Source organism: Salvelinus alpinus, chromosome 19 (genome assembly GCF_045679555.1).
Source record: "Salvelinus alpinus chromosome 19, SLU_Salpinus.1, whole genome shotgun sequence".
NCBI classification, from domain to species: Eukaryota; Metazoa; Chordata; class Actinopteri; order Salmoniformes; family Salmonidae; genus Salvelinus; species Salvelinus alpinus.
This window is the reverse complement of record NC_092104.1, coordinates 36,062,348-36,090,025: the sequence shown is the minus strand read 5'-3', so window position 1 is coordinate 36,090,025 and position 27,678 is coordinate 36,062,348. Positions and strand designations below refer to the sequence as shown.

At 46.2% G+C, this 27,678-nt stretch overlaps 1 protein-coding gene across 2 annotated transcripts; it reads right to left on the bottom strand.

The window, feature by feature from the left end:
• LOC139545469 (synapsin-1-like) lies at positions 1-26,779 on the bottom strand. 2 transcript variants are annotated; one of them, XM_071353259.1, is made up of 13 exons: positions 25,752-26,779; positions 23,537-23,594; positions 21,961-22,052; positions 21,239-21,395; positions 17,683-17,772; positions 15,092-15,154; positions 14,828-14,970; positions 14,571-14,645; positions 14,381-14,483; positions 14,107-14,256; positions 13,849-13,918; positions 13,097-13,694; positions 1-2,776 (listed from the first exon to the last, which is right to left on the bottom strand). In XM_071353259.1, the coding sequence occupies exons 1-13, from the start codon at positions 26,066-26,068 to the stop codon at positions 2,641-2,643; spliced, it is 2,052 nt and encodes a 683-aa protein (XP_071209360.1). In that variant the 5' UTR covers positions 26,069-26,779; the 3' UTR covers positions 1-2,640. The 2 variants fall into 2 exon arrangements, with proteins under 2 accessions (XP_071209360.1, XP_071209361.1); XM_071353260.1 differs by having other exon boundaries at positions 1-2,738; positions 25,752-26,776.
• Between the last annotated feature and the right edge of the window lie 899 nt (positions 26,780-27,678).

Genomic DNA, 27,678 nt, shown 5'->3' with positions numbered 1-27,678 from the left:
TTACTATTGGTCTTGAACTTTATTGAATATGTGCACATGTTGATAGCATAGTAATTTTCACATAATTATTCAGCTACATTGCAAATAACATCAACTATACGTTTCTACATGTATTTTAACACTCCACCATGATTTACAATATATTTAATATTTCCTCTTGATTGTTGTTTATTTTAGATACATATATAGATTTCTTATTTTATACATCTGGCAGGCATCAATATTGACAATCAATTTCACAGAAATTCATAGTGCAGATAACAGATAAAACCTTTCTAAAACAAAACATCTGCATTTAGAAACAGGAAAACCACTTTACCAAAGGAAAAAGGCATAGCCTACCAATTGTAAACATACATTCAAATATATCCATTAAAAAGAATGTAAACATTTAAAAGAAACATGTACCACGTCAACAAACACGTCTATGAATATCAACAAATATGATTCATCAAGATTGTTGTAATTATCCCCCCAATGTATAATCCACAGGAGGATTATAACTCCAAACATAGCTATGAGTTATAGGAGGGAAAGCATACCACTCTGTTACAAGCAGAGGCAGAGAGCAGAGTAAAACAGTAACAATTCATGCCAATCACACCTTCATCTAGACAAGTCAATTTCACAGATTTGTAGGAGGTATCATTTGAGGTTTCTGTGATCCACACAAAATGGTATACCATGACAATTCTGTTTGCTGAGTTATGATTTACATTGAGTCCTATTATAAGAAGTTTAATAGACGTTCAAAAAACAAAGACATGTAATCCTGAATAGAAGAGAAACTGAAGTTAAAAAAGCTTCTTCAAAAAGTAGAAATAATCCATGACCATAAATGCCAGTACTAAAAAAGGGCTTAATCCCCAAAAATGAATGACAGAAATGCCAAAAATCAACCAACATCCACAAGTATTCATTGAAAACACACAAAATATTAACAAGCACAGCCAGCAGCGCGGGGGGGGGCGTGACGAATCTGCATATTTTGTATGTCACCATCTGTACGACAATTCTATTTGGTTTGACAGTTTTACAGAACAACATGAATACGTTTATGCACCACTTATCACAAGGGGTCACTGTGGATACACAAAGGGGCCGATGCACAGGGGTTCTGCCAGGAGATTGGGACTTTCCGAATTGGCTCCAAAACAACATATTGCCATGTTGACATGGAACACACTCTTTTTGGAAGACATGTTTAGTGCCCTTGAAAGAGGTCTCAGCAATGGGCTCTTTTTCTGACCAATTATCAAAGGGGTCATTGATTGATATTTTGGGGAGAAAGTGTTATGAGTAGAAAATCAAACAGAAGTATTTTTCATTTCATTGGACTAGGCCTCCTGCTCATAAGCTGTGACCCTGTTGGGAAACAGGGGACAGACAGCACAGGCACTCTCCACTCACAGAGACAGCAGCATTCCAGGCCCTTGTGGGCTGGTAAAATAGAGCACTAAGATGGCTGTGTCTCTGCAATCTGACAAACTGACATTAAAATCAAAAAAACATCTCTTGGTTCATGTATTCAAGTATAATTTTGTTATACTTCATGTGCAAATACATTTCAAATAACAAATACATTCTACCTCAATAAAAACATATGCTTTTGCTATCATTTGCAGTAGATCATTATCCTAATTACAGTGCAACGTATGGAAGACCTGACTCCTGACACGCGTGTGTCACAATCACCAGGACATCCCTGAGACAATACCATTTGATCTGACTGAACTCTGTGTCTGTGTAAGGCATGTTTTCCAAGATGAGTGCTATTGGGGTTTTGTCCTAATGTAACAGGATAAGGGAGAGGGAGGCAGCAACGGCATTCTCACAAAAACAACACATACTTTTGCAATGCTAACTACTCTAGCTAATTACATGTGACAACACGGTTACAAGCGCCAAAGTGAGTGGTTGAAACTGCAACCATACCTCCTTTATTGACATGCATCTAAAGCAACATCACTTAGAATAAATGGGTAGCTCAAACAGCTATAGTGTTGCTTTACTGTAACAATGAAGTGACCTACTGTGATGGTTTAGTGATGGTTTATTTGAGAGCCAACCAAAAGTTGGTCAAATGTGTCACTATGATTTTACAGTAACAACAGAAAACTGGCAACACTTTCATGAAGATTACCAGTGTATTGATCCCACTATTAGCATAAAAAACATTCAAAATGATCAAAGGATGACCAAGCAGATATCTTTCAATACATACCATACAAACAGCCACTGTAGTAACACAGGCCACCTATTGAAATGTAATGTCCCATTATATAACAACACAATCTATAAAGGGACAAGAATCTTCACCTTTTTTCAGAGATTTAAACACACGTGCAACAACAAGAGAAGTGTGTGTGTGTGTGTGTGTGTGTGTAAATCATTTTGAATGTGAAGGTGACTGGGAATGTTTCAGACTGACACCAACAAACCTAGCTGTATTATATTCTATGTGTGGTCTTGAAATGTATAGGCAGTGGATGTTTTATAATGAATGTTCACATCAATGTACATCAATGTCCATAATAGGGAGGTGAAGTCCTGTTGGTCCTTTGCGCATTGGCGGGGAAGGGTCTGTCTTTCAGTCTGTCTGTCTTTCTGTCGGTGTGGGAGGGGGGCTTACTCCATCTCTCAGTCTGAAAAGAGACTGGCAAAAGATTTGCGTAGGTTGCGTATGGTCTCAGCCTTCACCTCATCCTGGCTAAGGCTGGCCTGCGGGGCTGGTGTTTCTGGAATGTTGAAGGCATTGGTAAGAGACTGGGACTTGCTATAAAGAGAGGAAATGGCAATAGAGGAGAGGAAGAGGCTATTAACGTCATGCAGCAAACTCATGGAATGGTAAGACTAGGGCATGGCAGGAGAGAAAGAGAGAGAGAGACACACAAGTTCCTTCAGTATGTAATATAATTAATTACATAACTGATTCAGTGCATTGATCAGCTCAACTTGATCGGTGAATGACAAATGGCATGCTCCTTTTTCAACTTTGATTTTGACCAGGGTTCCTAGTTCTGGAGGGCACAAAGAGAAATGAATTGAAGGAATTGTTTGCAGCTTTGACTGTTAATAGCTTGTTAAAGCCATATTCCTGATGCAGTCATAATCTACTACATAACACTTTCTCTTACTCCTTCCACATTTGGGCCCTCTATCACATGCACTAAGGAACACTGCTCTTTTAAATCTTTGTTCTATTGAACATGCCGTAATGATAAAGGTATTTTAATGACATTGTAACGGCTGTCAATGTCGTTCGCCTCCTCAGACGAGGAGCATGGATCGGACCAAGATGCGGAGTAGGAGGTATTCATGATTTTAATGACAAACCAACAAACACTAACAAATTAACAAAACAACAAACGTGACTAACCTGCAACAGTCCTGTGTGGCCCAAACGCTAACACAGGAAACAAACACCCACAAAACACCAGTGAAACCCTGGCTGCCTTAGTATGACTCTCAATCAGAGACAAACGATACACACCTGTCTCTGATTGAGAATCATACCAGGCCGAACACAAAACCCCACATAGAAATAGAAAACATAGACTGCCCACCCAACACTCACGCCCTGACCAATAAAGACATATAAAACAAGAGAAAACAGGTCAGGAACGTGACATAACCCCCCCCTTAAGGTGTGAACTCCGGGCGCACCAGCACAAAGTCTAGGGGAGGGTCTGGGTGGGCATCTGACCACGGTGGTGGCTCAGGCTCTGGGCGAGGTCCCCACCCCACCATAGTCACTCCCCGCTTCCGTATCCCCCTCCCAATGACCACCCTCCAACTCAACCCACCTAAATGAAGGGGCAGCATCGGGATAAGGGCCAGCACCGGGATAAGGGGCAACAGCTCCGGGATAAGGGGCGGCAGCTCCGGGATAAGGGGCGGCAGCTCCGGGATAAGGGGCGGCAGCTCCGGGATAAGGGGCGGCAGCTCCGGGATAAGGGGCGGCAGCTCCGGGATAAGGGGCGGCAGCTCATGACTGGGTGGCAGCTCATGACTGGGTGGCAGCTCACGACTGTAGGGCAGCTCACGACTGTAGGGCAGCTCACGACTGGAGGGCAGCTCACGACTGGAGGGCAGCTCACGACTGTAGGGCAGCTCACGACTGTAGGGCAGCTCACGACTGGAGGGCAGCTCACGACTGGAGGGCAGCTCACGACTGGAGGGCAGCTCACGACTGGAGGGCAGCTCATGACTGTAGGGCAGCTCCTGACTGGCTGGCGTCTCTGGCAGCTCCTGACTGGCTGGCGTCTCTGGCAGCTCCTGACTGGCTGGCGTCTCTGGCAGCTCCTGACTGGCTGGCGTCTCTGGCAGCTCCTGACTGGCTGGCGTCTCTGGCAGCTCCTGACTGGCTGGCGTCTCTGGCAGCTCCTGACTGGCTGGCGTCTCTGGCAGCTCCTGACTGGCTGGCGGCTCTGGCAGCTCCTGACTGACGGACGGCTCTAGCGGCTCCTGACTGACGGACGGCTCTAACGGCTCGGGACAGACGGGCGGCTCTAATGGCTCGTGGCAGACGGATGGCTCAGATGGCGCTTGGCAGACGGATGGCTCAGACGGCGCTGGGCAGACGGATGGCTCAGACGGCGTTGGGCAGACAGATGGCTCAGACGGCGTTGGGCAGACAGATGGCTCAGACGGCGTTGGGCAGACAGATGGCTCAGACGGCGTTGGGCAGACAGATGGCTCAGACGGCGTTGGGCAGACGGATGGCTCAGACGGCGCTGGGCAGACAGATGGCTCAGACGGCGTTGGGCAGCCGGGCAGTTCAGGCACCGCTGGGCAGACGGGCAGTTCAGGCACCGCTGGGCAGACGGCAGACTCTGGCCGGCTGAGACGCACAATAGGCCTGATGCGTGGTGCCGGAACTGGAGGTACCGGGCTGAGGGCACGCACCTCAGGGCGAGTGCGGGGAGGAGGAACAGGGCTCTGGAGATGCACTGGAAGCCTGGTGCGTGGTGTAGGCACTGGTGGTACTGGGCTGGGGCGGGAAGGTGGCGCCGGATATGCCGGACCGTGAAGGAGGACACGCGCTCTTGAGCACCGAGCCTCTCCAACCTTACCAGGTTGAATGGTCCCCGTAGCCCTGCCAGTGCGGCGAGGTGGAATAGCCCGCACTGGGCTATGCAGGCGAACCGGGGACACCACCTGTAAGGCTGGTGCCATGTACGCCGGCCCGAGGAGACGTACTGGAGGCCAGATACGTTGGGCCGGCTTCATGACATCCGGCTCGATGCCCAACCTAGCCCTCCCAGTGCGGCAAGGTGGAATAGCCCGCACTGGGCTAAGCACGCGTACTGGGGACACCGTGCGCTTTACCGCATAACACGGTGTCTGACCAGTACGACGCCCTCTCACTCCACGGTAAGCCCGGGGAGTTGGCTCAGGTAACCAACCCGGCTTCGCCACACTCCCCTTTAGCCACCCCCCAAGAAATTTTTGGGTGAGCCTCTCGGGCTTCCAGCCTCTCTTACGTGCTGCCTCCTCATACCAGCGCTCCTGGGCTGTGGCTGCCTCCTTCTCCTCCCGAGAGCGGCGATTCTCTCCCACCTTAGCCCAGGGTCCTTCTCCGTTGAGTATTTGCTCCCATGTCCATTCCTCTTCTCTCCATTGCTTTTGTTCTTGCCGTCCTTCTCCAATCCGCTTGGTCCTGGTTTGGTGGGTGTTTCTGTAACGGCTGTCAATGTCGTTCGCCTCCTCAGACGAGGAGGAGCATGGATCGGACCAAGATGCGGAGTAGGAGGTATTCATGATTTTAATGACAAACCAACAAACACTAACAAATTAACAAAACAACAAACGTGACTAACCTGCAACAGTCCTGTGTGGCCCAAACGCTAACACAGGAAACAAACACCCACAAAACACCAGTGAAACCCTGGCTGCCTTAGTATGACTCTCAATCAGAGACAAACGATACACACCTGTCTCTGATTGAGAATCATACCAGGCCGAACACAAAACCCCACATAGAAATAGAAAACATAGACTGCCCACCCAACACTCACGCCCTGACCAATAAAGACATATAAAACAAGAGAAAACAGGTCAGGAACGTGACATAACCCCCCCCTTAAGGTGTGAACTCCGGGCGCACCAGCACAAAGTCTAGGGGAGGGTCTGGGTGGGCATCTGACCACGGTGGTGGCTCAGGCTCTGGGCGAGGTCCCCACCCCACCATAGTCACTCCCCGCTTCCGTATCCCCCTCCCAATGACCACCCTCCAACTCAACCCACCTAAATGAAGGGGCAGCATCGGGATAAGGGCCAGCACCGGGATAAGGGGCAACAGCTCCGGGATAAGGGGCGGCAGCTCCGGGATAAGGGGCGGCAGCTCCGGGATAAGGGGCGGCAGCTCCGGGATAAGGGGCGGCAGCTCCGGGATAAGGGGCGGCAGCTCCGGGATAAGGGGCGGCAGCTACGGGATAAGGGGCGGCAGCTCATGACTGGGTGGCAGCTCATGACTGGGTGGCAGCTCATGACTGGGTGGCAGCTCACGACTGTAGGGCAGCTCACGACTGTAGGGCAGCTCACGACTGGAGGGCAGCTCACGACTGGAGGGCAGCTCACGACTGGAGGGCAGCTCACGACTGGAGGGCAGCTCACGACTGGAGGGCAGCTCACGACTGTAGGGCAGCTCCTGACTGGCTGGCGTCTCTGGCAGCTCCTGACTGGCTGGCGTCTCTGGCAGCTCCTGACTGGCTGGCGTCTCTGGCAGCTCCTGACTGGCTGGCGTCTCTGGCAGCTCCTGACTGGCTGGCGTCTCTGGCAGCTCCTGACTGGCTGGCGTCTCTGGCAGCTCCTGACTGGCTGGCGTCTCTGGCAGCTCCTGACTGGCTGGCGGCTCTGGCAGCTCCTGACTGACGGACGGCTCTAGCGGCTCCTGACTGACGGACGGCTCTAACGGCTCGGGACAGACGGGCGGCTCTAATGGCTCGTGGCAGACGGATGGCTCAGATGGCGCTTGGCAGACGGATGGCTCAGACGGCGCTGGGCAGACGGATGGCTCAGACGGCGTTGGGCAGACGGATGGCTCAGACGGCGTTGGGCAGACGGATGGCTCAGACGGCGTTGGGCAGACAGATGGCTCAGACGGCGTTGGGCAGACAGATGGCTCAGACGGCGTTGGGCAGACAGATGGCTCAGACGGCGTTGGGCAGACGGATGGCTCAGACGGCGCTGGGCAGACAGATGGCTCAGACGGCGTTGGGCAGCCGGGCAGTTCAGGCACCGCTGGGCAGACGGGCAGTTCAGGCACCGCTGGGCAGACGGCAGACTCTGGCCGGCTGAGACGCACAATAGGCCTGATGCGTGGTGCCGGAACTGGAGGTAACGGGCTGAGGGCACGCACCTCAGGGCGAGTGCGGGGAGGAGGAACAGGGCTCTGGAGATGCACTGGAAGCCTGGTGCGTGGTGTAGGCACTGGTGGTACTGGGCTGGGGCGGGAAGGTGGCGCCGGATATGCCGGACCGTGAAGGAGGACACGCGCTCTTGAGCACCGAGCCTCTCCAACCTTACCAGGTTGAATGGTCCCCGTAGCCCTGCCAGTGCGGCGAGGTGGAATAGCCCGCACTGGGCTATGCAGGCGAACCGGGGACACCACCTGTAAGGCTGGTGCCATGTACGCCGGCCCGAGGAGACGTACTGGAGGCCAGATACGTTGGGCCGGCTTCATGACATCCGGCTCGATGCCCAACCTAGCCCTCCCAGTGCGGCAAGGTGGAATAGCCCGCACTGGGCTAAGCACGCGTACTGGGGACACCGTGCGCTTTACCGCATAACACGGTGTCTGACCAGTACGACGCCCTCTCACTCCACGGTAAGCCCGGGGAGTTGGCTCAGGTAACCAACCCGGCTTCGCCACACTCCCCTTTAGCCACCCCCCAAGAAATTTTTGGGTGAGCCTCTCGGGCTTCCAGCCTCTCTTACGTGCTGCCTCCTCATACCAGCGCTCCTGGGCTGTGGCTGCCTCCTTCTCCTCCCGAGAGCGGCGATTCTCTCCCACCTTAGCCCAGGGTCCTTCTCCGTTGAGTATTTGCTCCCATGTCCATTCCTCTTCTCTCCATTGCTTTTGTTCTTGCCGTCCTTCTCCAATCCGCTTGGTCCTGGTTTGGTGGGTGTTTCTGTAACGGCTGTCAATGTCGTTCGCCTCCTCAGACGAGGAGGAGCATGGATCGGACCAAGATGCGGAGTAGGAGGTATTCATGATTTTAATGACAAACCAACAAACACTAACAAATTAACAAAACAACAAACGTGACTAACCTGCAACAGTCCTGTGTGGCCCAAACGCTAACACAGGAAACAAACACCCACAAAACACCAGTGAAACCCTGGCTGCCTTAGTATGACTCTCAATCAGAGACAAACGATACACACCTGTCTCTGATTGAGAATCATACCAGGCCGAACACAAAACCCCACATAGAAATAGAAAACATAGACTGCCCACCCAACACTCACGCCCTGACCAATAAAGACATATAAAACAAGAGAAAACAGGTCAGGAACGTGACATAACCCCCCCCTTAAGGTGTGAACTCCGGGCGCACCAGCACAAAGTCTAGGGGAGGGTCTGGGTGGGCATCTGACCACGGTGGTGGCTCAGGCTGTGGGCGAGGTCCCCACCCCACCATAGTCACTCCCCGCTTCCGTATCCCCCTCCCAATGACCACCCTCCAACTCAACCCACCTAAATGAACGGGCAGCATCGGGATAAGGGCCAGCACCGGGATAAGGGGCAACAGCTCCGGGATAAGGGGCGGCAGCTCCGGGATAAGGGGCGGCAGCTCCGGGATAAGGGGCGGCAGCTCCGGGATAAGGGGCGGCAGCTCCGGGATAAGGGAAGGCAGCTCCGGGATAAGGGGCGGCAGCTCATGACTGGGTGGCAGCTCATGACTGGGTGGCAGCTCATGACTGGGTGGCAGCTCACGACTGTAGGGCAGCTCACGACTGTAGGGCAGCTCACGACTGGAGGGCAGCTCACGACTGGAGGGCAGCTCACGACTGGAGGGCAGCTCACGACTGTAGGGCAGCTCACGACTGGAGGGCAGCTCACGACTGGAGGGCAGCTCACGACTGGAGGGCAGCTCACGACTGTAGGGCAGCTCCTGACTGGCTGGCGTCTCTGGCAGCTCCTGACTGGCTGGCGTCTCTGGCAGCTCCTGACTGGCTGGCGTCTCTGGCAGCTCCTGACTGGCTGGCGTCTCTGGCAGCTCCTGACTGGCTGGCGTCTCTGGCAGCTCCTGACTGGCTGGCGTCTCTGGCAGCTCCTGACTGGCTGGCGTCTCTGGCAGCTCCTGACTGGCTGGCGTCTCTGGCAGCTCCTGACTGGCTGGCGTCTCTGGCAGCTCCTGACTGGCTGGCGTCTCTGGCAGCTCCTGACTGGCTGGCGGCTCTGGCAGCTCCTGACAGACGGGCGGCTCTAATGGCTCGTGGCAGACGGATGGCTCAGATGGCGCTTGGCAGACGGATGGCTCAGACGGCGCTGGGCAGACGGATGGCTCAGACGGCGCTGGGCAGACGGATGGCTCAGACGGCGTTGGGCAGACAGATGGCTCAGACGGCGTTGGGCAGACAGATGGCTCAGACGGCGTTGGGCAGACAGATGGCTCAGACGGCGTTGGGCAGACAGATGGCTCAGACGGCGTTGGGCAGACGGATGGCTCAGACGGCGCTGGGCAGACAGATGGCTCAGACGGCGTTGGGCAGCCGGGCAGTTCAGGCACCGCTGGGCAGACGGGCAGTTCAGGCACCGCTGGGCAGACGGCAGACTCTGGCCGGCTGAGACGCACAATAGGCCTGATGCGTGGTGCCGGAACTGGAGGTACCGGGCTGAGGGCACGCACCTCAGGGCGAGTGCGGGGAGGAGGAACAGGGCTCTGGAGATGCACTGGAAGCCTGGTGCGTGGTGTAGGCACTGGTGGTACTGGGCTGGGGCGGGAAGGTGGCGCCGGATATGCCGGACCGTGAAGGAGGACACGCGCTCTTGAGCACCGAGCCTCTCCAACCTTACCAGGTTGAATGGTCCCCGTAGCCCTGCCAGTGCGGCGAGGTGGAATAGCCCGCACTGGGCTATGCAGGCGAACCGGGGACACCACCTGTAAGGCTGGTGCCATGTACGCCGGCCCGAGGAGACGTACTGGAGGCCAGATACGTTGGGCCGGCTTCATGACATCCGGCTCGATGCCCAACCTAGCCCTCCCAGTGCGGCAAGGTGGAATAGCCCGCACTGGGCTAAGCACGCATACTGGGGACACCGTGCGCTTTACCGCATAACACGGTGTCTGACCAGTACGACGCCCTCTCACTCCACGGTAAGCCCGGGGAGTTGGCTCAGGTAACCAACCCGGCTTCGCCACACTCCCCTTTAGCCACCCCCCAAGAAATTTTTGGGTGAGCCTCTCGGGCTTCCAGCCTCTCTTACGTGCTGCCTCCTCATACCAGCGCTCCTGGGCTGTGGCTGCCGCCTCCTCCTCCCGAGAGCGGCGATTCTCTCCCACCTTAGCCCAGGGTCCTTCTCCGTTGAGTATTTGCTCCCATGTCCATTCCTCTTCTCTCCATTGCTTTTGTTCTTGCCGTCCTTCTCCAATCCGCTTGGTCCTGGTTTGGTGGGTGTTTCTGTAACGGCTGTCAATGTCGTTCGCCTCCTCAGACGAGGAGGAGCATGGATCGGACCAAGATGCGGAGTAGGAGGTATTCATGATTTTAATGACAAACCAACAAACACTAACAAATTAACAAAACAACAAACGTGACTAACCTGCAACAGTCCTGTGTGGCCCAAACGCTAACACAGGAAACAAACACCCACAAAACACCAGTGAAACCCTGGCTGCCTTAGTATGACTCTCAATCAGAGACAAACGATACACACCTGTCTCTGATTGAGAATCATACCAGGCCGAACACAAAACCCCACATAGAAATAGAAAACATAGACTGCCCACCCAACACTCACGCCCTGACCAATAAAGACATATAAAACAAGAGAAAACAGGTCAGGAACGTGACAGACATGACGAGTGCCTTGGTCTTCCTTGTTTTTTTTTTATGACCAATTAACCCCTATACCAAAGAGCACCTTCGAACGACAAACACCTACTGTTGGGTATCCTAGTAGCAAATCCTCTCTTCCTTTCTCTGCGAACACTGCTCCAATTTTAAATGATGTATCAACTAAACTTCATGTTTCATTCATCACCAGAGAATTACTGAGAAATTCAACATGGTCATACCCGATGGTATTTAATACCAACCTCTCATCAATGAGACCATCAAATCTAGCATGATCAAAAATAGTTGTAATTTCCTGATCCTCAATGGAAAAGTAATAGTCACCATGTCATTCATTACAAATATTCATGACTTTTTCAGTGTTTCCTGAAATTAGACACATTTAATGTTATTGTTGAATCCTGTGAAGAATAATATGAATCAAAACTTGATCAGCCATGCACATTGCACATTGATCACGCATGCTTGATTGTAAAAGCTTTTAACACACACTTCTACAGCTTCTGCAAATTATATTGTAGAGCAATGATAAAGGGGAGCACAACATATAGGCTACAACAAATTCCCAAGGTTTAACAAACAAACAAAAAAGGGTTGAAGGAGTGCAGGAAATTCTAGATGATGGCAGTCACTGGAAAAAGGCTTGTTGAATAGTGTGCAGTACACGAAGTGTGAAAAAACATTCCTTTGAGCATGATTTTACATAATACAAAAACAGTCCACAAGACTTATGCATATGAGTGATTCATGCACACCCAGTCCAAACATTTGTAATGTCGATCAAACAACGATCTTATAACATATCCCATTACAAAACATAGATTATTTGCAAATTCAATATTTATCTCTCAAGATCTAGCCTACAGGAATAACAGGATCATGCACATCAGTCCCCATGGTGGAGATAAAAAGAAATGAAAGCTAAATCTGGAAAACAGAATCCTCTCATCAGTTATACAACCATCTTTATCTAGAGTGAGATAGATAGAGCATCCTGTGTGGCTGACTGGTGTCATATTACATCTGACAAAAACAACAGGAGGATGTTACATCCTCTCCCTCAACGTGATCAAGACAAAGGAGATGATTGTGGACTACAGGAAAAGGAGGACCCGAGCACGCCCCCATTCTCATCGACAGGGCTGTAGTGGAGCAGGTTGAGACCGTCAAGTCCCTTGGCGTCAACATCACCAATAAACTAACATGGTCCAAGCACACCAAGACAGTCGTGAAGAGGGCACGACAAAACCTATTCCCCTTCAGGAGACTGAAAAGATTTGCCATGGGTCCTCAGATCCTCAAAAGGTTCTATAGCTGCACCATCGAGAGCATCCTGACGGGTTGCATCACTGCCTGGTATGGCAACTGCTCAGCCTCCAACCGCAAGGCACTACAGAGGGAAGTTCGTACGGGCCGGTACATCAATGGGGCCAAGCTTCCTGCCATTCAGGACCTCTATACCAGGCGGTGTCAGAGGAAAGACCCTAAAAATTGTCAAAGACTCCAGCTACCCTCCAGCTACCCTACGGCAAGCGGTACCAGAGCACCAAGTCTAGGTCGGAGAGGCTTCTAAACAGCTTCTACCCCCAAGCCATAAGACTCCTGAACATCTAATCAAATGGCTACCCAGACTATTTGCATTGCCCCCCCCCCCCTTTACGCTGCTGCTACTATCTGTTATTATCTATGCATAGTCACTTTAATAACTCTACCTACATGTACATATTACCTCAATTACCTTGACTAACTGGTGCCCCCGCACATTGACTCTGTACCTGTACCCCCTGTATGTAGCCTCGCTATTGTTATTTTACTGCTACTCTTTAATTATTTGTTACTTTTATGTCTTATTGTTTTTAGGTATTGTTCTTAAAACTGCATTGTTGGTTAAGTGCTTGTAAGTAAACATTTCACTGTAAGGTCTACACCTGTTGTATTCGGCACATGTGACAAATACAATTTGATTTGATTTTAAATATTGAGCTATTGAGTAATACAGTCGGGATACACTAAGCACAAATTATATTGTATTGAATGTTTTGGAATATTTTAGGAAAGCTTTGCTTACTTCAGTGGAGGGGTGGCTCCCATAGCAGGGTGGTCATGGCTGGGCTTCAGTGGGGGCTGGGGTTTCTGCTGCAGAGGGGGTTTCCCTCCGGGGCCTCCCTGGCCCTGGGCACTAGGGCGGGGCTGCTGAGTGGTAGGGGCCCCGGGGCGACCTTGCTGGGCTGGAGCCCTCTGCTGCTGTGGGACCTGGGGACTGCCTCCCTGGGACTGTTGCCTGGCGGGCTGACCTGGCTTCTGCTGGGGCCTCTGCTGGGGCTGGCCCCCTGTGGGCTTCTGGCCCGGGCCTCCAGGGGGGGGTCTCTGCTGCTGCTGCTGCTGGGGACCTGACTGCTGTGGCCTCTGGCTCTGGGGGGAGCCCCCCTGGCTCATGGATCTCTGGGGGGAGCCCTGACCAGAGGAGTGTTTCTGCCCCTGCCCTGGGGGACGCTGCTGGGCCCCAGCTCCTGGGTTGGCCTGTCTGGCCTGCTGTGGTGCCTGGGCAGAGGGGTTCTGGGTGTTGGAGCTTTGGGCAGGGGGCTGGCCTTGGGGTGAGGGGCGCTGCTGGGAGGGGGAGCCTTGGCGAGGGGCGGTAGTGCTGGTGGGGGCTTGTTGTGGGCCACCTGGAGGAGACAGAGCACTGTTTATCCAGAGTCCAGAGTCCCTATCAAGCAATCATTTAAAAACAACTATGTAGCTATCTTATTACCAGCTGATGAACAAAAGCAAACAGTGTCAATTGGGATTTGGGGCCTTAATATAGAGCCATTTTCTTACCTTGGGGAGGAGGGCGTTGCTGAGCCTGTGGCACTTTGGGTTGTGAGATGGGCTGAGGGGATGCAGCTTTCTGAATGGCCAACATATCACAATGAGACACAGAGTTAATGGGTTACAAATACACTTTTAGTTGATCAATTGACCAAATATACTGGCCAATTAACAAAAGAGACCACTCATCTAAACACACGGCTTTTGACAATTGTTGACTAATTTTAAGTGTAATAAACTGAGTTGTGGTTAGCAACAGTGTGTCACCTGTGCGGGCTGTGCAGCTGTGGGGCGGACAGGAGAGGGACTTGCAATGTGTGGGACTGTCTGGTTCATTTTGGAGACGACCAATTCTGCAATTTGTGCACGGTCTTCATCCTGCTGGTCTCCAATCAGGGGCATGGAGCAGCCCACCACCTGAGGGAACGAGAGGGGGAAATGACATGTTAATACAATGCTGTTAACAGTGTAAATACAGTGTTACTACACAGGTATAGGAGCAACATAATGTAAATAGTTTAAAATACTTCTAATCCTTTACCTCTATGATGTAATCCTTGCCATCTTTCCCATGCAGAGCCTCCACAGCACACATATCCAAACCACCAAACACCTCAGAGCAGGAGTCCACCCACATTCGATACCTACAATGTTGGAGAACACTGTTACTAACTAGGAAACACATGGCTGTCTGTCTGATGCACAAAGGCCCAGTCTGTGATAGCACTCACCTGTCTGACATGGCTATCTGCTCCAGCATGGCTGAACCAGTGTTGGTTTTCCAGTTCCCTGAAATCGATGTCCGCCTGTTAAAAAGACAAGATCTACCATTTAGCATGTTCTCTCTTGATCATCTAATTCACATCAATGTTGGGATATGCAGTCTAAATGGATCTTGTTGGTCTTTGATCTGTAGCGTGTGCTAAATAGCTTGGAACTTTGTAGAATGGATTGACCTCAGTCACACCACAACAAGGAGCTCACTCACATGTAGGCCTTGTAATTGTCTCCGATCTTCTGGATGCGGACATCGTACTTTGCATCGATGAAAGGTTCAGATGTGGCATAGGTCTTGGTCAGGGCAACAACACTGGCAATATCTTGGAAGTCATATTGATTGTCCACTTTCACCTACAGGGTAAAGATACGATTGAAATAGATTATGTTCATAGTAATGACTTGTGAAGCATAAACACTGATCCAGGCCTACTTTATCTTATTTAAAACAGTAACAAGAGCAGGCCTATCCTACCTTCCCCATCCCTGAGTGGGCGTGGCCCATTTTCACCACCACAGGGAAACCAGGAGTGGTGATCTGGAGCAAAAGACAACACAACATCCTCCATTGGCAAACATCATACTACACAGTCTCCAGATATGTAGGTTTGTTTGACTAAAGGGAATGTGCAGCACAGAGTTTCTTAGTAAATTGCTAATTGAGTAAACTATAAACTCAAAGTTGCTGTTCTTTGCTAAAAGAGTCAGGATACAGCTAAATAAGAAAGCCACATCAAGTTTTAATGGGCTATATAGATAAGATGATACAGTGAAATCAGCTGAGTGAGAACCCTTGTAATTAAAACATCTACTGTACACTACCGTTCAAAAGTTTGGGGTCACTTAGAAATATCCTTATTTTTGACAGAAAGGCCATTTTTTGTCCATTAAAATAACATCAAATTGATCAGAAATACAGTGTAGACATTGTTAATGTTGTAAATGACTATTGTAGCTGGAAACGGCTGATTTTTAGGTGTACAGAGGCCCATTATCAGCAACCATCTCTGCAACGTTCCAATGGCACGTTTTGGCACGTTAGCTAAAAGTTTATAATTTTAAAATGCTAATTGATCATTAGAAAACCATTTTGCAATTATGTTAGCACAGTTGAAAACTGTTGTTCTGATTAAAGAAGCAATAAAACTGGCCTTCCTTAGACTAGTTGAGTATCCGGAGCATCAGCATTTGTGTGTTTGATTACAGGCTCAAAATGGCCAGAAACAAAGAACTTTCTTCTGAAACTCGTCAGTCTATTCTTGTTCTGAGAAATGGCAGCTTCATTAAATAGTACCCTCAAAACACCCGTCTCAATGTCAACAGTGAAGAGGTGACTCTGGGATGCTGGCCTTCTAGGCAGAGCTCCTCTGTCCATCGTCTGTGTTCTTTTGCCCATCTTAATCTTTTATTTTTATTGGCCAGTCTGAGACATGGCTTTTTCTTTGCAACTCTGCTTAGAAAGGCAGCATCCCGGAGTTACCTCTTCACTGTTGACGTTGAGACTGGTGTTTTGCAGGTACTATTTAATGAAGCTGCCAGTTGAGGACTTGTGAGGCATCTGTTTCTCAAACTAGACACTCTAATGTACTTGTCCTCTTGTTCAGTTGTGCACCGGGTCCTCCCACTCCTCTTTCTATTCTGGTTAGAGCCAGTTTGCACTGTTCTGTGAAGGGGGTAGTACACAGCGTTGTACGAGATCTTCAGTTTCTTGGCAATTTCTCGCATGGAATAACCTTAATTTCTTACAACAAGAATAGACTGACGAGTTTCAGAAGAAAGTTCTTTGTTTCTGACCATTTTGAGCCTGTAATCGAACCCAGATACTCAACCTGTCACGTTCCTGACCTGTTTTTCCTTTTTCTTGTATTTATTTAGTTGGTCAGGGCGTGAGTTGGGGTGGGCTGTCTATGTGTGATTTTCTATGTTGGGGTTTTGTGTTCGGCCTGGTATGATTCTCAATCAGAGGCAGCTGTCAATCGTTGTCCCTGATTGAGAATCATACTAAGGCAGCCGGGGTTTCACGTGTGTTTTGTGGGTGTTTGTATCTCGTGTCAGTGTTCGTGCCACACGGGACTGTTTTCGGTTTTGTCACGTTTGTTGTTTTGTATCGTATCGTGTATTGTTTTCGTTTTCATTAAATAATGACCACTTTCCACTCTGCGTCTTGGTCCGATCCATGCTCCTCCTCGTCTGAGGAGGAGAACGACTTCGACAACCGTTACACAACCAGTCTAAAGGCCAGTTTTATTGCTTCTTTAATCAGAACAACAGTTTTCACCTATGCTAACATAATAGCAAAAGGGTTTTCTAATGATCAAGTAGCCTTTTAAATTGATAAACTTGGATTAGCTAACACAATGTGCCATTGGAACGTTGGAGTGATGGTTGCTGATAATGGGCCTCTGTACGCCTATGTAGATATTCCATTAAAAATCTGCCATTTCCAGCTACAATAGTCATTTAGAACATGAACAATGTCTACACTGTATTTCTGATCAATTTTATGTTATTTAATGGACCAAAAATGTGCTTTTCTTTAAAAAATAAGGACATTTCTAAGTGACCCCAAACTTTTGAAAGGTAGTGTACATCTACTTCATTGAGTGAAATATGCTGAGGCCAGCATGAGCCCAAAAAGGTAAAGTAAAACTGGAGTGATTATGGAGTGATTCATGTTGATCGTTGAGGCGAGCTGAGCCGAGAGCAGGCCTGCGACTGTAGTCATGGAGGGGGACAGCACTGCGGCAACACAGGCAGACACTGATCTCAGTGCAGTGCTACTGAGGGGATTCGTAGGGCACAGAAATAATCAAACCCACTCTGGCTCAACTAGGACCTGTACACATGCACTCTGAGCCAGTATTAAGATTGATTGCCGTAATTAGATCTGAGAAAATAGATGTGAACTAACTATTCCTTTGTCCTTGTCTTACTGGCCACAGAAGCATGTGTGTCATCCAAACAGAGGGGCAACCTAATAGTCTGTGCTTAGGTCTGTTTAGTGTGAGGACATGGCCATGCCGTGGTGGGGGAGGAGTAGAGAGAAGCAGATGGCAGAACACCCACCATTTCCCTGTGGTTGGGATAGTAAACCTGCTCGATCAGTGGGAATTCCTCTGGTCCCAGTTGTTTGTACAATCTCACCATATTAGCAAACTGAAACAAGACATGATAATACAAAAAATACGTTACCTTTACAGTAAAATCAATAGTCATGATCTGTCTAGCTCAAGAAAAAAAACAATTTAATCTGCTTTATATTGCCATGCTTACCACTAGTGTTGTCAGAATTTTGACTTTGATACTGATACCAGGTTTAGTATCACAATACTCGATGCCATCACGATACTCGATACCAAAACAATATTAAAAAGGATACCAAAACGATACCATGGCATAAAAAGAAGGCGTATTAGCCTAAATCACATAATGGCACTTGATCCAGACAGATCTTTTGAGTTCAATATCATTACATTTTAAATGTTTGATGTCAATTTTTCAGAGACAGCCATGTATGTATTAATGAATCAATTATACAAGCATACAAACAATTTGACTTTGTTTTTACCAATCTAACTACATAATGTTAATCTGAATATTAAATCAAGCTGTAGACTAGGCCTATTCACAATGCAGGTGAATGCATATTCAATAGGAATGTGTGCATGCATTGAGTTATTGAGCTTATTTTGGCTGATTTCATGGGGCTACAGATGAAAAATGTTCTGTTTCCTTTCTATTTGGGACCTATTTTATTGTACTGATCAAAAACATTTGTATAGAAGAAGCAATCTCTTCTTTTATCAAAGTGTGCACTGTCTCTTTAAGATCAAATGACGTCATTCACACACAGCAAGAGAAACAGGAGAGATGTGACTGAGGCGAGGGAGACGAAGTGAATGAATAACGTTTTTTGCAATGACTGTATGGTTTTTGGTGACAATCCGCTTTGAAATCAGCCAGTGGCGACCCGTCATTCAGGGAAGGTGGGGCTAGCCGTTGCCTGTTTTGCATGTTATTTTAGCATTAATACATGTCACATATCAATTTGCAAACAATGTAAAAATATATAATTGAGTTAATAAAGCTGCATACAAACATGGTCTCTTTTTTGCTTTCTTGAGTAAGTCAGCTCCAAAATGCAGGTGTTTCAGCCTAGCACAGTGCTTTCTGAGGTGGTGTGGCAGCCAGCGGAAAATACAGAGTGTAGGGGTTGGTAATGTTCTGTAGTTGCACCGTGATTGGCTCGGTGCTCATCGGCCATTGGACATAAACATTCCACAACAAGTTGGAAATCGCAAATTCAACAATGAGTGGTTTGTAAGGAATCAGCGGCTAACTGCAAGCGTTGCAAAGCAATCGGTAGCCTGCTATTCAGTGGAGAGGGTGTGTGGTCCAAGTCTGGGTAAAAGGGTCCCGTTTCCAAGCTTAAAAGGATAAACATTCACATGCAACACCACGGGCCAGAAAAGGTTGAATACATTGGCCATGCTATCCCAGCATGACTTCCGCGTCCAAAACAACTGGAAACTCGGAACTGGGAAATCTCAGACTTCAGTGAATTCAAGCCAACTGGGAACTCTGAAAAAACTAGCTCCGACTGGGAAAATACGTTTTGAAAGGTCATTCCAAGTCGGGAACTCTGGCCTCTTTCTGAAGATCACTGACTCATGATTCAACCTAGTTTTTTCCCCCAGAGTTCCCAGTTGTCTTGAAAGCACCATAAATCCAGAGAACGCCAGACTTTGATGACAAAGTTTGATGACAAAATTTGCCCACAAGTCCACGCCACCTTCCTGTTCAAGTGAGCAAGGCACAACAAGGTGTGTCCAGAAATGTATTGTGTGCTGCTGCATAAATGATGTAATATGCCAGGAAGATATGTATACTGTTGCTAAGAAAGTAATACAAAGTCTATGTTGTGTAGTTAGCTGTTAGTAGCCCATGTGCCTCACTCTAATAATTTGGTTCCTTTCCCCCTCATAACTTAGCCAGCTGTTCTGACTTGGTGGTGCACATGTAGCCTATAGCCTGTTTTAGAGAAATGTCATCATCGAATATTTTAAGAGCTTAAATTGTCTGCTTATATTCCCCCTGTATTTATCCTACGGTTCTGACTTGGTGTACAGGGAAAATACTGTAAGAACGGCTCATGTTCGGAATTCTGTCACTGTACATTTCAAAAGCGCTGAACAAATAATTATATTGACTAGGTCCGTCTTAGCTCGCTCATTAATGTCTTAATCGAAATTACGAATTACCTCTTTGCCTTATGCCATAGTTTGTACATCTCAATTGTCAGTAGAAACAACATTTGTTTAAGCAAGTCAGCCATATCAGCTATATTTTTTTTGAAGTCAGTAAATGAGGTTGAATGAACTGTTTTGCTGCCAGACAATGCTCAGCTGATAGTGAGGTGTAGCGGTGGTAAGAATTCACTCCATGGTGCTGAAAAGAAAGCTCTGCTGTTGGGACAGCTTTATGTAGGCCCTAACAGTTTGTGGCACTGTTTTGTCACCATTATAGTGCAATTCATGTATTGTTTACTGTTGTGTTGTTTATTGGCTTTGCTGGAATGCGTCTACATAATATTTATATTTTTTTGCCCCACGGAAAAATGTACATGATAACATCACCACTGAAATCAGCTTGTAGGGTAGTGAATTGATATCAGCTTCAACCGGTATCTTGCATTGAAAGTGTTCTTAGCATGTAAACGACATTGTTTTGGGAACAGTAATTAACAGTTGCAACATTTTGCCGTGTTGCATTATTCAAGTGTGTTAACTTTTCTGCAGCACAATGGAGTGGGGAGCTAACATGATGCAGCCCAGATTGTGCAGTGGTTCTTTGGGACAGGCTAGAACTAGCAATGAGTTAAGCTTACCGTATGCTTCCAAGACGAAACAGTTTGCGCATATATTATGATGACATTTTCTGACGTTTTGGTTAGTTTTGGTCTTCGGCAGTGTTTGTTTTCTTGACTCAAGTTGAGGTTCGGTAGCCAAAGTCTATGCCCCTTCATCGGTGATTGGTCAACAGTACTACTCCTAGTAGGAGTGGGAGCTATGGACGGGATTATTCAATTAAGTGCTCGTTGTCATTCAACGAGAGAAGACTAGTTTTCATGGAAATTTTTCCACTTGAGAAATACTGCACCAAACATCTTAGATGGATGTAAAAGGACCTCCTCGGCAAAATCATCTAAATTAATTATAGATTTTGGATTTATTTTAGATTAATTCTACCTATTTTGAGAAAGTGTTACTGGGTATGTTATTGCTACGGTGGCTCAAGAGGGACAAATAACAGTAATATTGCAGCTTTTTTCTTCTTTTCAAGCGAAGGTCTTTAGGGAGTACGCGAGCACAGACGTTCGTTTCGCATAGCCAAGTTCTGCCAGAATGTATAAGGACTCCTTAAGTGGAGCAGGCACGGTGCGCATGCTCTAAAAGGGGACATCGGCTGCACTGATAGACAGACTTGATCCTCTCTCAAATACTAGACGACGTGAGACACATTTGATAGAAGTACCGAAAGTAACAAAAATTCTAGTACCAAACCATTTTTTATGTTCTAGCATCAAAAAATAAGTTTCAGTATACCGGGCAACACTACTTACCACCCATGGCTTGTCACAGAAGTTGTAGACAGAGTGCAGAGAGTTTACACCTGGGAGACCAGCATACTGCAACCCAATCACTATGTGTCGGTGGTCTCCATTCTTGGCCATACTGAAGGCATGCTGTCTAACCAGCACAAAGTCAGGCCTGAAACATCTTGCAAAATAGAAAATACAAAACAATTCCACAAATTACCAATACATTATATTCAGACAGACATATGAACATTTTATTCTGGTATTGTACTTGAAACTTGCAAGAAATCCTGCATGTCTTGTAACATCAGAAATCATGACACACTGATGATCTTAGTTTTTTTTTTTATAACTATCTTAAAGATCCATTGCAGCAGTTTTTTTCTCAATATCAAATAATTTCTGGGTAACAATTAAGTACCTTGTTGTGACAGTTTTCAATTAAAATGGCCAAAAAGAAACAAAAATAGCTTCCTCACAAGGAGCAGTTTCTCAAGCAAGAATTTAGCTAGGACTGTCACCAGGCAGACCAAAACTCCATCCCACCAAAACAGGCAGAAATGTCAGGTGGTCTTTTTAAGCAGCTCTTACACTAAAAAGGCATTGTCATAATTTTCACAATTTCACAGTATTATTCCAACCTCATAGTGTGGAAATATAAACACATGAAAATCATGTTTTTGAATGCACTCAGCATTTAAACAGCATGTAGAACACTGTATTCAAAGGATGTACAGTAGACTTACTTGGTGACCTTGGTTTCATTCCGGATGGCTTCTATATCAACACTATAGGCCCCCGTAGCATGAGCTATCAAGTTGATTTCAGAGAAGTCAGCCTGAATGGAAAACATCAGTGTCAATCCCCAACCTGGCCTCCGATTATTTTCTATTATTCTGTATGTAAATCTGAGATACTCCATTTAGTATGATATGTTACGTTTCATATAGTTACATAAGACATATGGTTACTTAAGGCAAAAACTAAAGTAAGGTGGTTGGTAGGGCTGGATGAGTGTACGTATAATGCAAACCCTAACCCTAACCCTAACCCTAATTTGCAACTACTTAGCATGTTGGCTAATTCTTCCCCTAACCTTAACCATTTTAGCTAACCCTTCCCTTAACCCTTTAACTTAACTCCTAAACTTAAGCCTAACCTTAACCCTAACTCTTAGCATATTGTATGTTTTGCAAATTCGTAACATATTGTACGGAATAATACGAAATGCTCTGAGATAATACGAAATGCTCAAACAGCATTGTGATTCTAATAACAGGGACATTCTAAGGTTATAGTTCACTCCAGAAATCAACGTTTGTCAGACGTGATTAAATTAGATGATAGAGTTAAGACAGATGGATCTAGAAGACAGATGGTGTGGAATACCGTACTGTATTAATTCAATGGTTTTGTCCCCAAATACTATGAAGATTGTACAAGGTAACAACTATCACCTCTGCAGATAATGAGACATTCATTGCACAGGGCTATTCCTGCTGAGAGACTCATGGCACACATAGCGGAAACACTCTAATGCAACATAAAAGGAGAAGACAGAAATAGGAGACATGGAAAATGCCCCAAGGCAGAAAAAAGAATCCCAAAACATTTTCAAGTCTTCATTTACAAAGCACAGATGGTAGCATTAACTCCACCACCGGGTATAAATGTTTTGGGGTCCATAATATCATCTTATTTTCCATAGATATTGTTAACAGATTCAGAGTGACAACATATTATCACACTTAATGATTATCCAACTCTCAGTCCACTTAACATAGTTCAATATGTTATTCATGTCTTGTGTTTTCTTTGATTCATTGTTTATTGCATATAGTAAGTGCAGGTCTGCAGCACCAATGTACAGTCTGATAATGTCACTAGATGCAAGGGTTGTCTATCTGTGGGCTTCAATCCCTACACTCAATAATGCCCATCATGAGGTTACCTGTGAGTCTCATTGGGTCTTGTATTACCTCAAATCACCTCTCCAACTCCTGTGTGGCTCAGTTGGTAGCACATGGCACATAAAATGCCAGGGTTGTTGGTTCGATTCCCATGGGTTACCAGTACATATGAAAATGTATGCACTCACTACTATATGGTTCTCTGGATAACAGCATCTATTAAATGACTGAAATATAAAATCAACTCTATTCTAAATTGTCCTTCTTTATTTCACGCAAACACCCCTTTATTCTACAAAAATGTCAAGCTAAAAAGCACGTCTTTAATGCCTTGTATGGGAAAACCAGTCACCAAAATAATTATACAGTGAAAAGAGACAATGAAAAAAACAAAGGTGCAAGAGCAACCCACCTGTTCCACCTTAATGTCGAATTCACCATGAACCTTTTTACCTTTGAAGACCTTTACCCTATAGAGAAGAGAGGCAAGAGGGGTAGAAAAATATTTGACTTGCGTAGCAACTAGGCCTACTTTGGACAGCAGTTTTTAATGCTTTCCTATCACACAAGCATACTCAAATGATGGTGACATATACGTACATCAAATAAAACAGAAAAACATTAACTATTTTGGAACAATAAATCATCATGGTATTTTACACAAGTATCTCACATTGAGTGTGAAGCTCAACAAGGTCAATTATAGATGATTTGAACATGATGTGCAAATTCTAGCTGTCCATATGCTCCTAACTGAGAGCTTGTTTATTGCTTGATTCATTGAGTGATGTGATTGGCTCACTGTTTTTCTCTGCCCCTTTATAAACTGCCCCTGCCCCTGTTTGCGGTGAGCGAAGCGTTGGTTTTGTGACGAGAAGTATTACTTGCATGAGATTATTTAAATTAAGGTTATCATGGAAATGCTTTCGCTGCACTGAAACCTGTTTTTGTTGGATTAAATTTGATTGTGTTTTATGTATCCCTCCATTTTGTTGCGACGCTAAAATAGTTGATGATAAAAGACAAAATTGGGGAAGAAATATGAGCTTCCTAACAAGCAATAACGCTTCATATAAATATAAACATCTAGAGCAAGACTTTACATATTTCACATTGAGGATTGGAGTTTTGGGCTTGAATAAAAAAAAAATCTTGTTAGGTTCAGTTTGATAATGTGGAGCTGCGCATTAGTTGGCTGGCATATGAAACGAATGGGTGTGAAGCACAATGCACACAACGCTTTACCAAGCTAGCTATTTTAAGATTAATAAATAATTTCATTCGCTCTCCATTATCCCATACTGCCAGTTTGCTTGCTAGCTAAAGTTAGCTAAATGGTTAGCATCACTATTTAGCACAACATAACTAGCTAGCTACTCCACTGACTCAACAGTTAACAGGCAGCTGCTTCATTCCAAAAATAAATCCATTGTTATTTATGTTGCTAGTTATCCAGTTAATGCCAAGTATCAACAAAGGCTTACTACAAATTCTAGCTAGCAACAACAGCGTAGCTTGCCAGTTAGCTTACTTTAGTTACAGCAGGCACAAGCCAAAAAAGATACTGCCACCTTATGGCCTGCTGTATTTCAATTTAGTAAATTGGAGGTAAAACTGTTCTATATGCATAACAAAAAGTTAAAGGTTCACTATGTAGAAATCGCTCCGCTATTTCCTGGTTGATACAATTCTAATAGTTCGTCTAACTTCAGTTAATGGGACAAAGCAAGTATAGTGTAGAGAATCATTGTACCATCTAACCCCCTATTTTCCATAACCAAAAATATATTTTCAGCTGTTTGAGGCTGGTGTACAAAACCGAAATTAAAAGACACCAAAACAAAATTTAAGAGCGGGAAGCATAGAAATAGCTAACATAGAACAGATCTACCACTTAGACTTGCTTTCAATGAGAATGACAATCAAGAACGTATCTTTCAATGTGAACTTGGTCGGGTTACCCAAAAAGTTACATATAGCAGCTTTAACTTCCAAAGCTAGGCAGAGGTGCTAAGTAGACAGTCATTTCTCAGTGTGTCTGACCTATTACATGCCTCGATTTACCTTTCATGTATTTCCACTCAAGCCCATTTTCAAATAACCTGCTCGCTTTGCTCTTGGTGTAAACCTAGGGTGTTGTAGTCGGTTCTATGGTAGTGAAATTAGTTAAGTCAAAGCTCTCGGCCAGGGTGTGACACGGTCATACCTTGTCCATAGGCTGCTTACAGGGAAAGGAAACCAATGTGTAATTTGAGTGAACAATCCTTTTAAGCATACCAAAAACTCTAAAATGTGTACATTATGCATGCTTATTTGGCACGACAGAACCATCTGAATATGTAGCATAGTCTCGTTTGCCATGCCTGGCACACGCGAGACCACCTGGAATGCGCTGTTGGTGCAAACGGGCAATTTCTGTGTCCTGTTTAGGTAATGACTGTGGATAACATGTCTTTGACATATACACTGTATTAGTCTCACGTTGTCTCGCTCTATATGCATACGTGTGTGTTATGACTATAGTAAAGATTAAGCATATCCTAATTATGACCTGTTTATTGGAAGCATAGGCTACTGGCTCACATTTGAGTATAATGGCGTCTAACCTTACACATCACTCTCCTTACCAGTCTGTCTGTTGGTCATCAATAACCAGGAGTATCTTGGCACCAGAGGCAACGCCTGCTACCTCGGTGACTTTCTCAGCGACAGCGGCAGTGGTTTGTTTGACAGCTTTAGTAAATGAGGATAAAAAACCAGCTCCGGCTCCGCTTCCAGAGCCCTCAGAATGCTGGTTGGTAGACATACGCCTCTCTGGTGGTCCAGGCGACACTATTGCAGGGTCTTGCTGAGGCGGGTCAGGGCGTTGTAGGTCAGTCATGTACCCATTGGGCAAATTGGACATAAAATTGCTGTCCGACAGCCGACGACGCAGGTAATTCATGTTGAAGATCAAAAAAGTATACGAAAAGGTATATGGCGAATCCTCCCCTCTGATGCAAATTAACAATGGATGAATTAACCTACCAATAGCCTATAACCAAACCTATTTTTCCATTTGAATAGAAGGATCAGTTGTAAATTAATCAATCCGGGGTCGCAGAAGAAAAAACTGGTTGTCAAAATGGTATCAATTAAATTCGTTTATTTTCTAATCCTACCGATGGAGTGGCCTGTACCTGCTTCAAGGTTTAGACCTGTTCAATTGACTCGAGGAAGGATATGTCTACTGGTCACGGCGAGAAAAGTCAACACGAATATCTAACCTTCGCCTACCTCAAATAATTATCCAAATTCGATTCGCATCCATCAAACGATTCGTGGGTGGCTGCGTAAAATAGATAACAGGTGAGTCTGGCTTCCACGTCCTCTGACCAGACAGGACGTGCTTCGGTCTCAGTTCTAGGGAACGGAGGATCCGTGACTTACAATTGGGTGTACATAATTTGTCTTATTGCAGCACCCCCTACCCAATCCTTCTTTCGAGGTTCGGCGCAGTTTTTCCTTCTATCCTCCTGCGTCACTCCCCTGTATCCTTTGAGACGAGCGGGGCAGGTTGGGATGAAGGGTGGTGCTGAAGAGAGACTATTGATAGGCGCGTAGCTTTCGTGTCGGGGGAATGAATGCGGGCATTCTGAGAAATAAAACAGACACTTCACCTCCTACACTGTAATCATTGCATTAGACAGTGTAGGAAATGAATAATTGTGATGTGGTAAAACAATCTATACAGGAAATGCGCCATATGTTGTCTATGCTCGAGATGAATGAAAAAAAGTGAATAAAGCGGTAACAATAGCGATATGTTGAGGCATCTGGTTACATTTTGGTATTAAAAGAAAGTAATTGATTTTAGAGAGTTTTGTGATGCTTTATCATAGGCTGCGAATTTATAGACAGCAACGAGTGATTGTTACAGAGAATATGACTTCTTTGAGTTAAATTGTTGCCAGTTCAGAACCCTGGACGGCACCATCACTGATTCCATTACTGAGTTCACTCACTGGTTGAATTTCTTACTGGTGGGTTCATGTTATATAAATACAGGTCCAGCAAAGCTCTCCTGTTCTTGTTACTCTCAATTAGCCTACTCACCCAAAACACTAATAGAAACCAGTTGGTCTACTAACTACTAGCCCATAGAACCCAGTAAATGTTTGCTGAGTGGGAACTGCTCACAATGCTGTTTCTATTATCCACACTACATGAAGTTACGCCTCTATTGCATGTTGATTGGTTGACATTATGGCAGGAAATATTCCCATAAAACAAAGCAATGAGACAATGACTGCAGGAAAGAAAACATCACTAAATAGTCTGAAAATGCAGGACCATTCTATGTCCTATTAAAATTAATCCTATTAAATCATCCTATTCTATTGAATGTTGATAAAACCAAATGTAATGTAATTCATGTATAACATTGGTGATCATGAAGGAATGTCAGTTTTACTCTGCACACAGTATTTCTTGAAGTATATATACATTATAATTAACAAAATCCTATGAATAAAATGTTAGAAATTCCAGTGTATTCCTCATGGGGTCACTGTT

Bases quoted from the DNA above. Each gene is read 5' to 3' on its own strand.
- LOC139545469 (XM_071353259.1), bottom strand. From the start codon at position 26,068: ATGAATTACCTGCGTCGTCGGCTGTCGGACAGCAATTTTATGTCCAAT. The intron at 22,053-23,536 runs GTGGGTTGCTCT...TTTTCCATTCAG, and splicing joins TCGACATTAAGGTGGAACAG to GCTGACTTCTCTGAAATCAA. The intron at 21,396-21,960 runs GTAAGTCTACTG...CTATTTTGCAAG, and splicing joins AATGAAACCAAGGTCACCAA to ATGTTTCAGGCCTGACTTTG.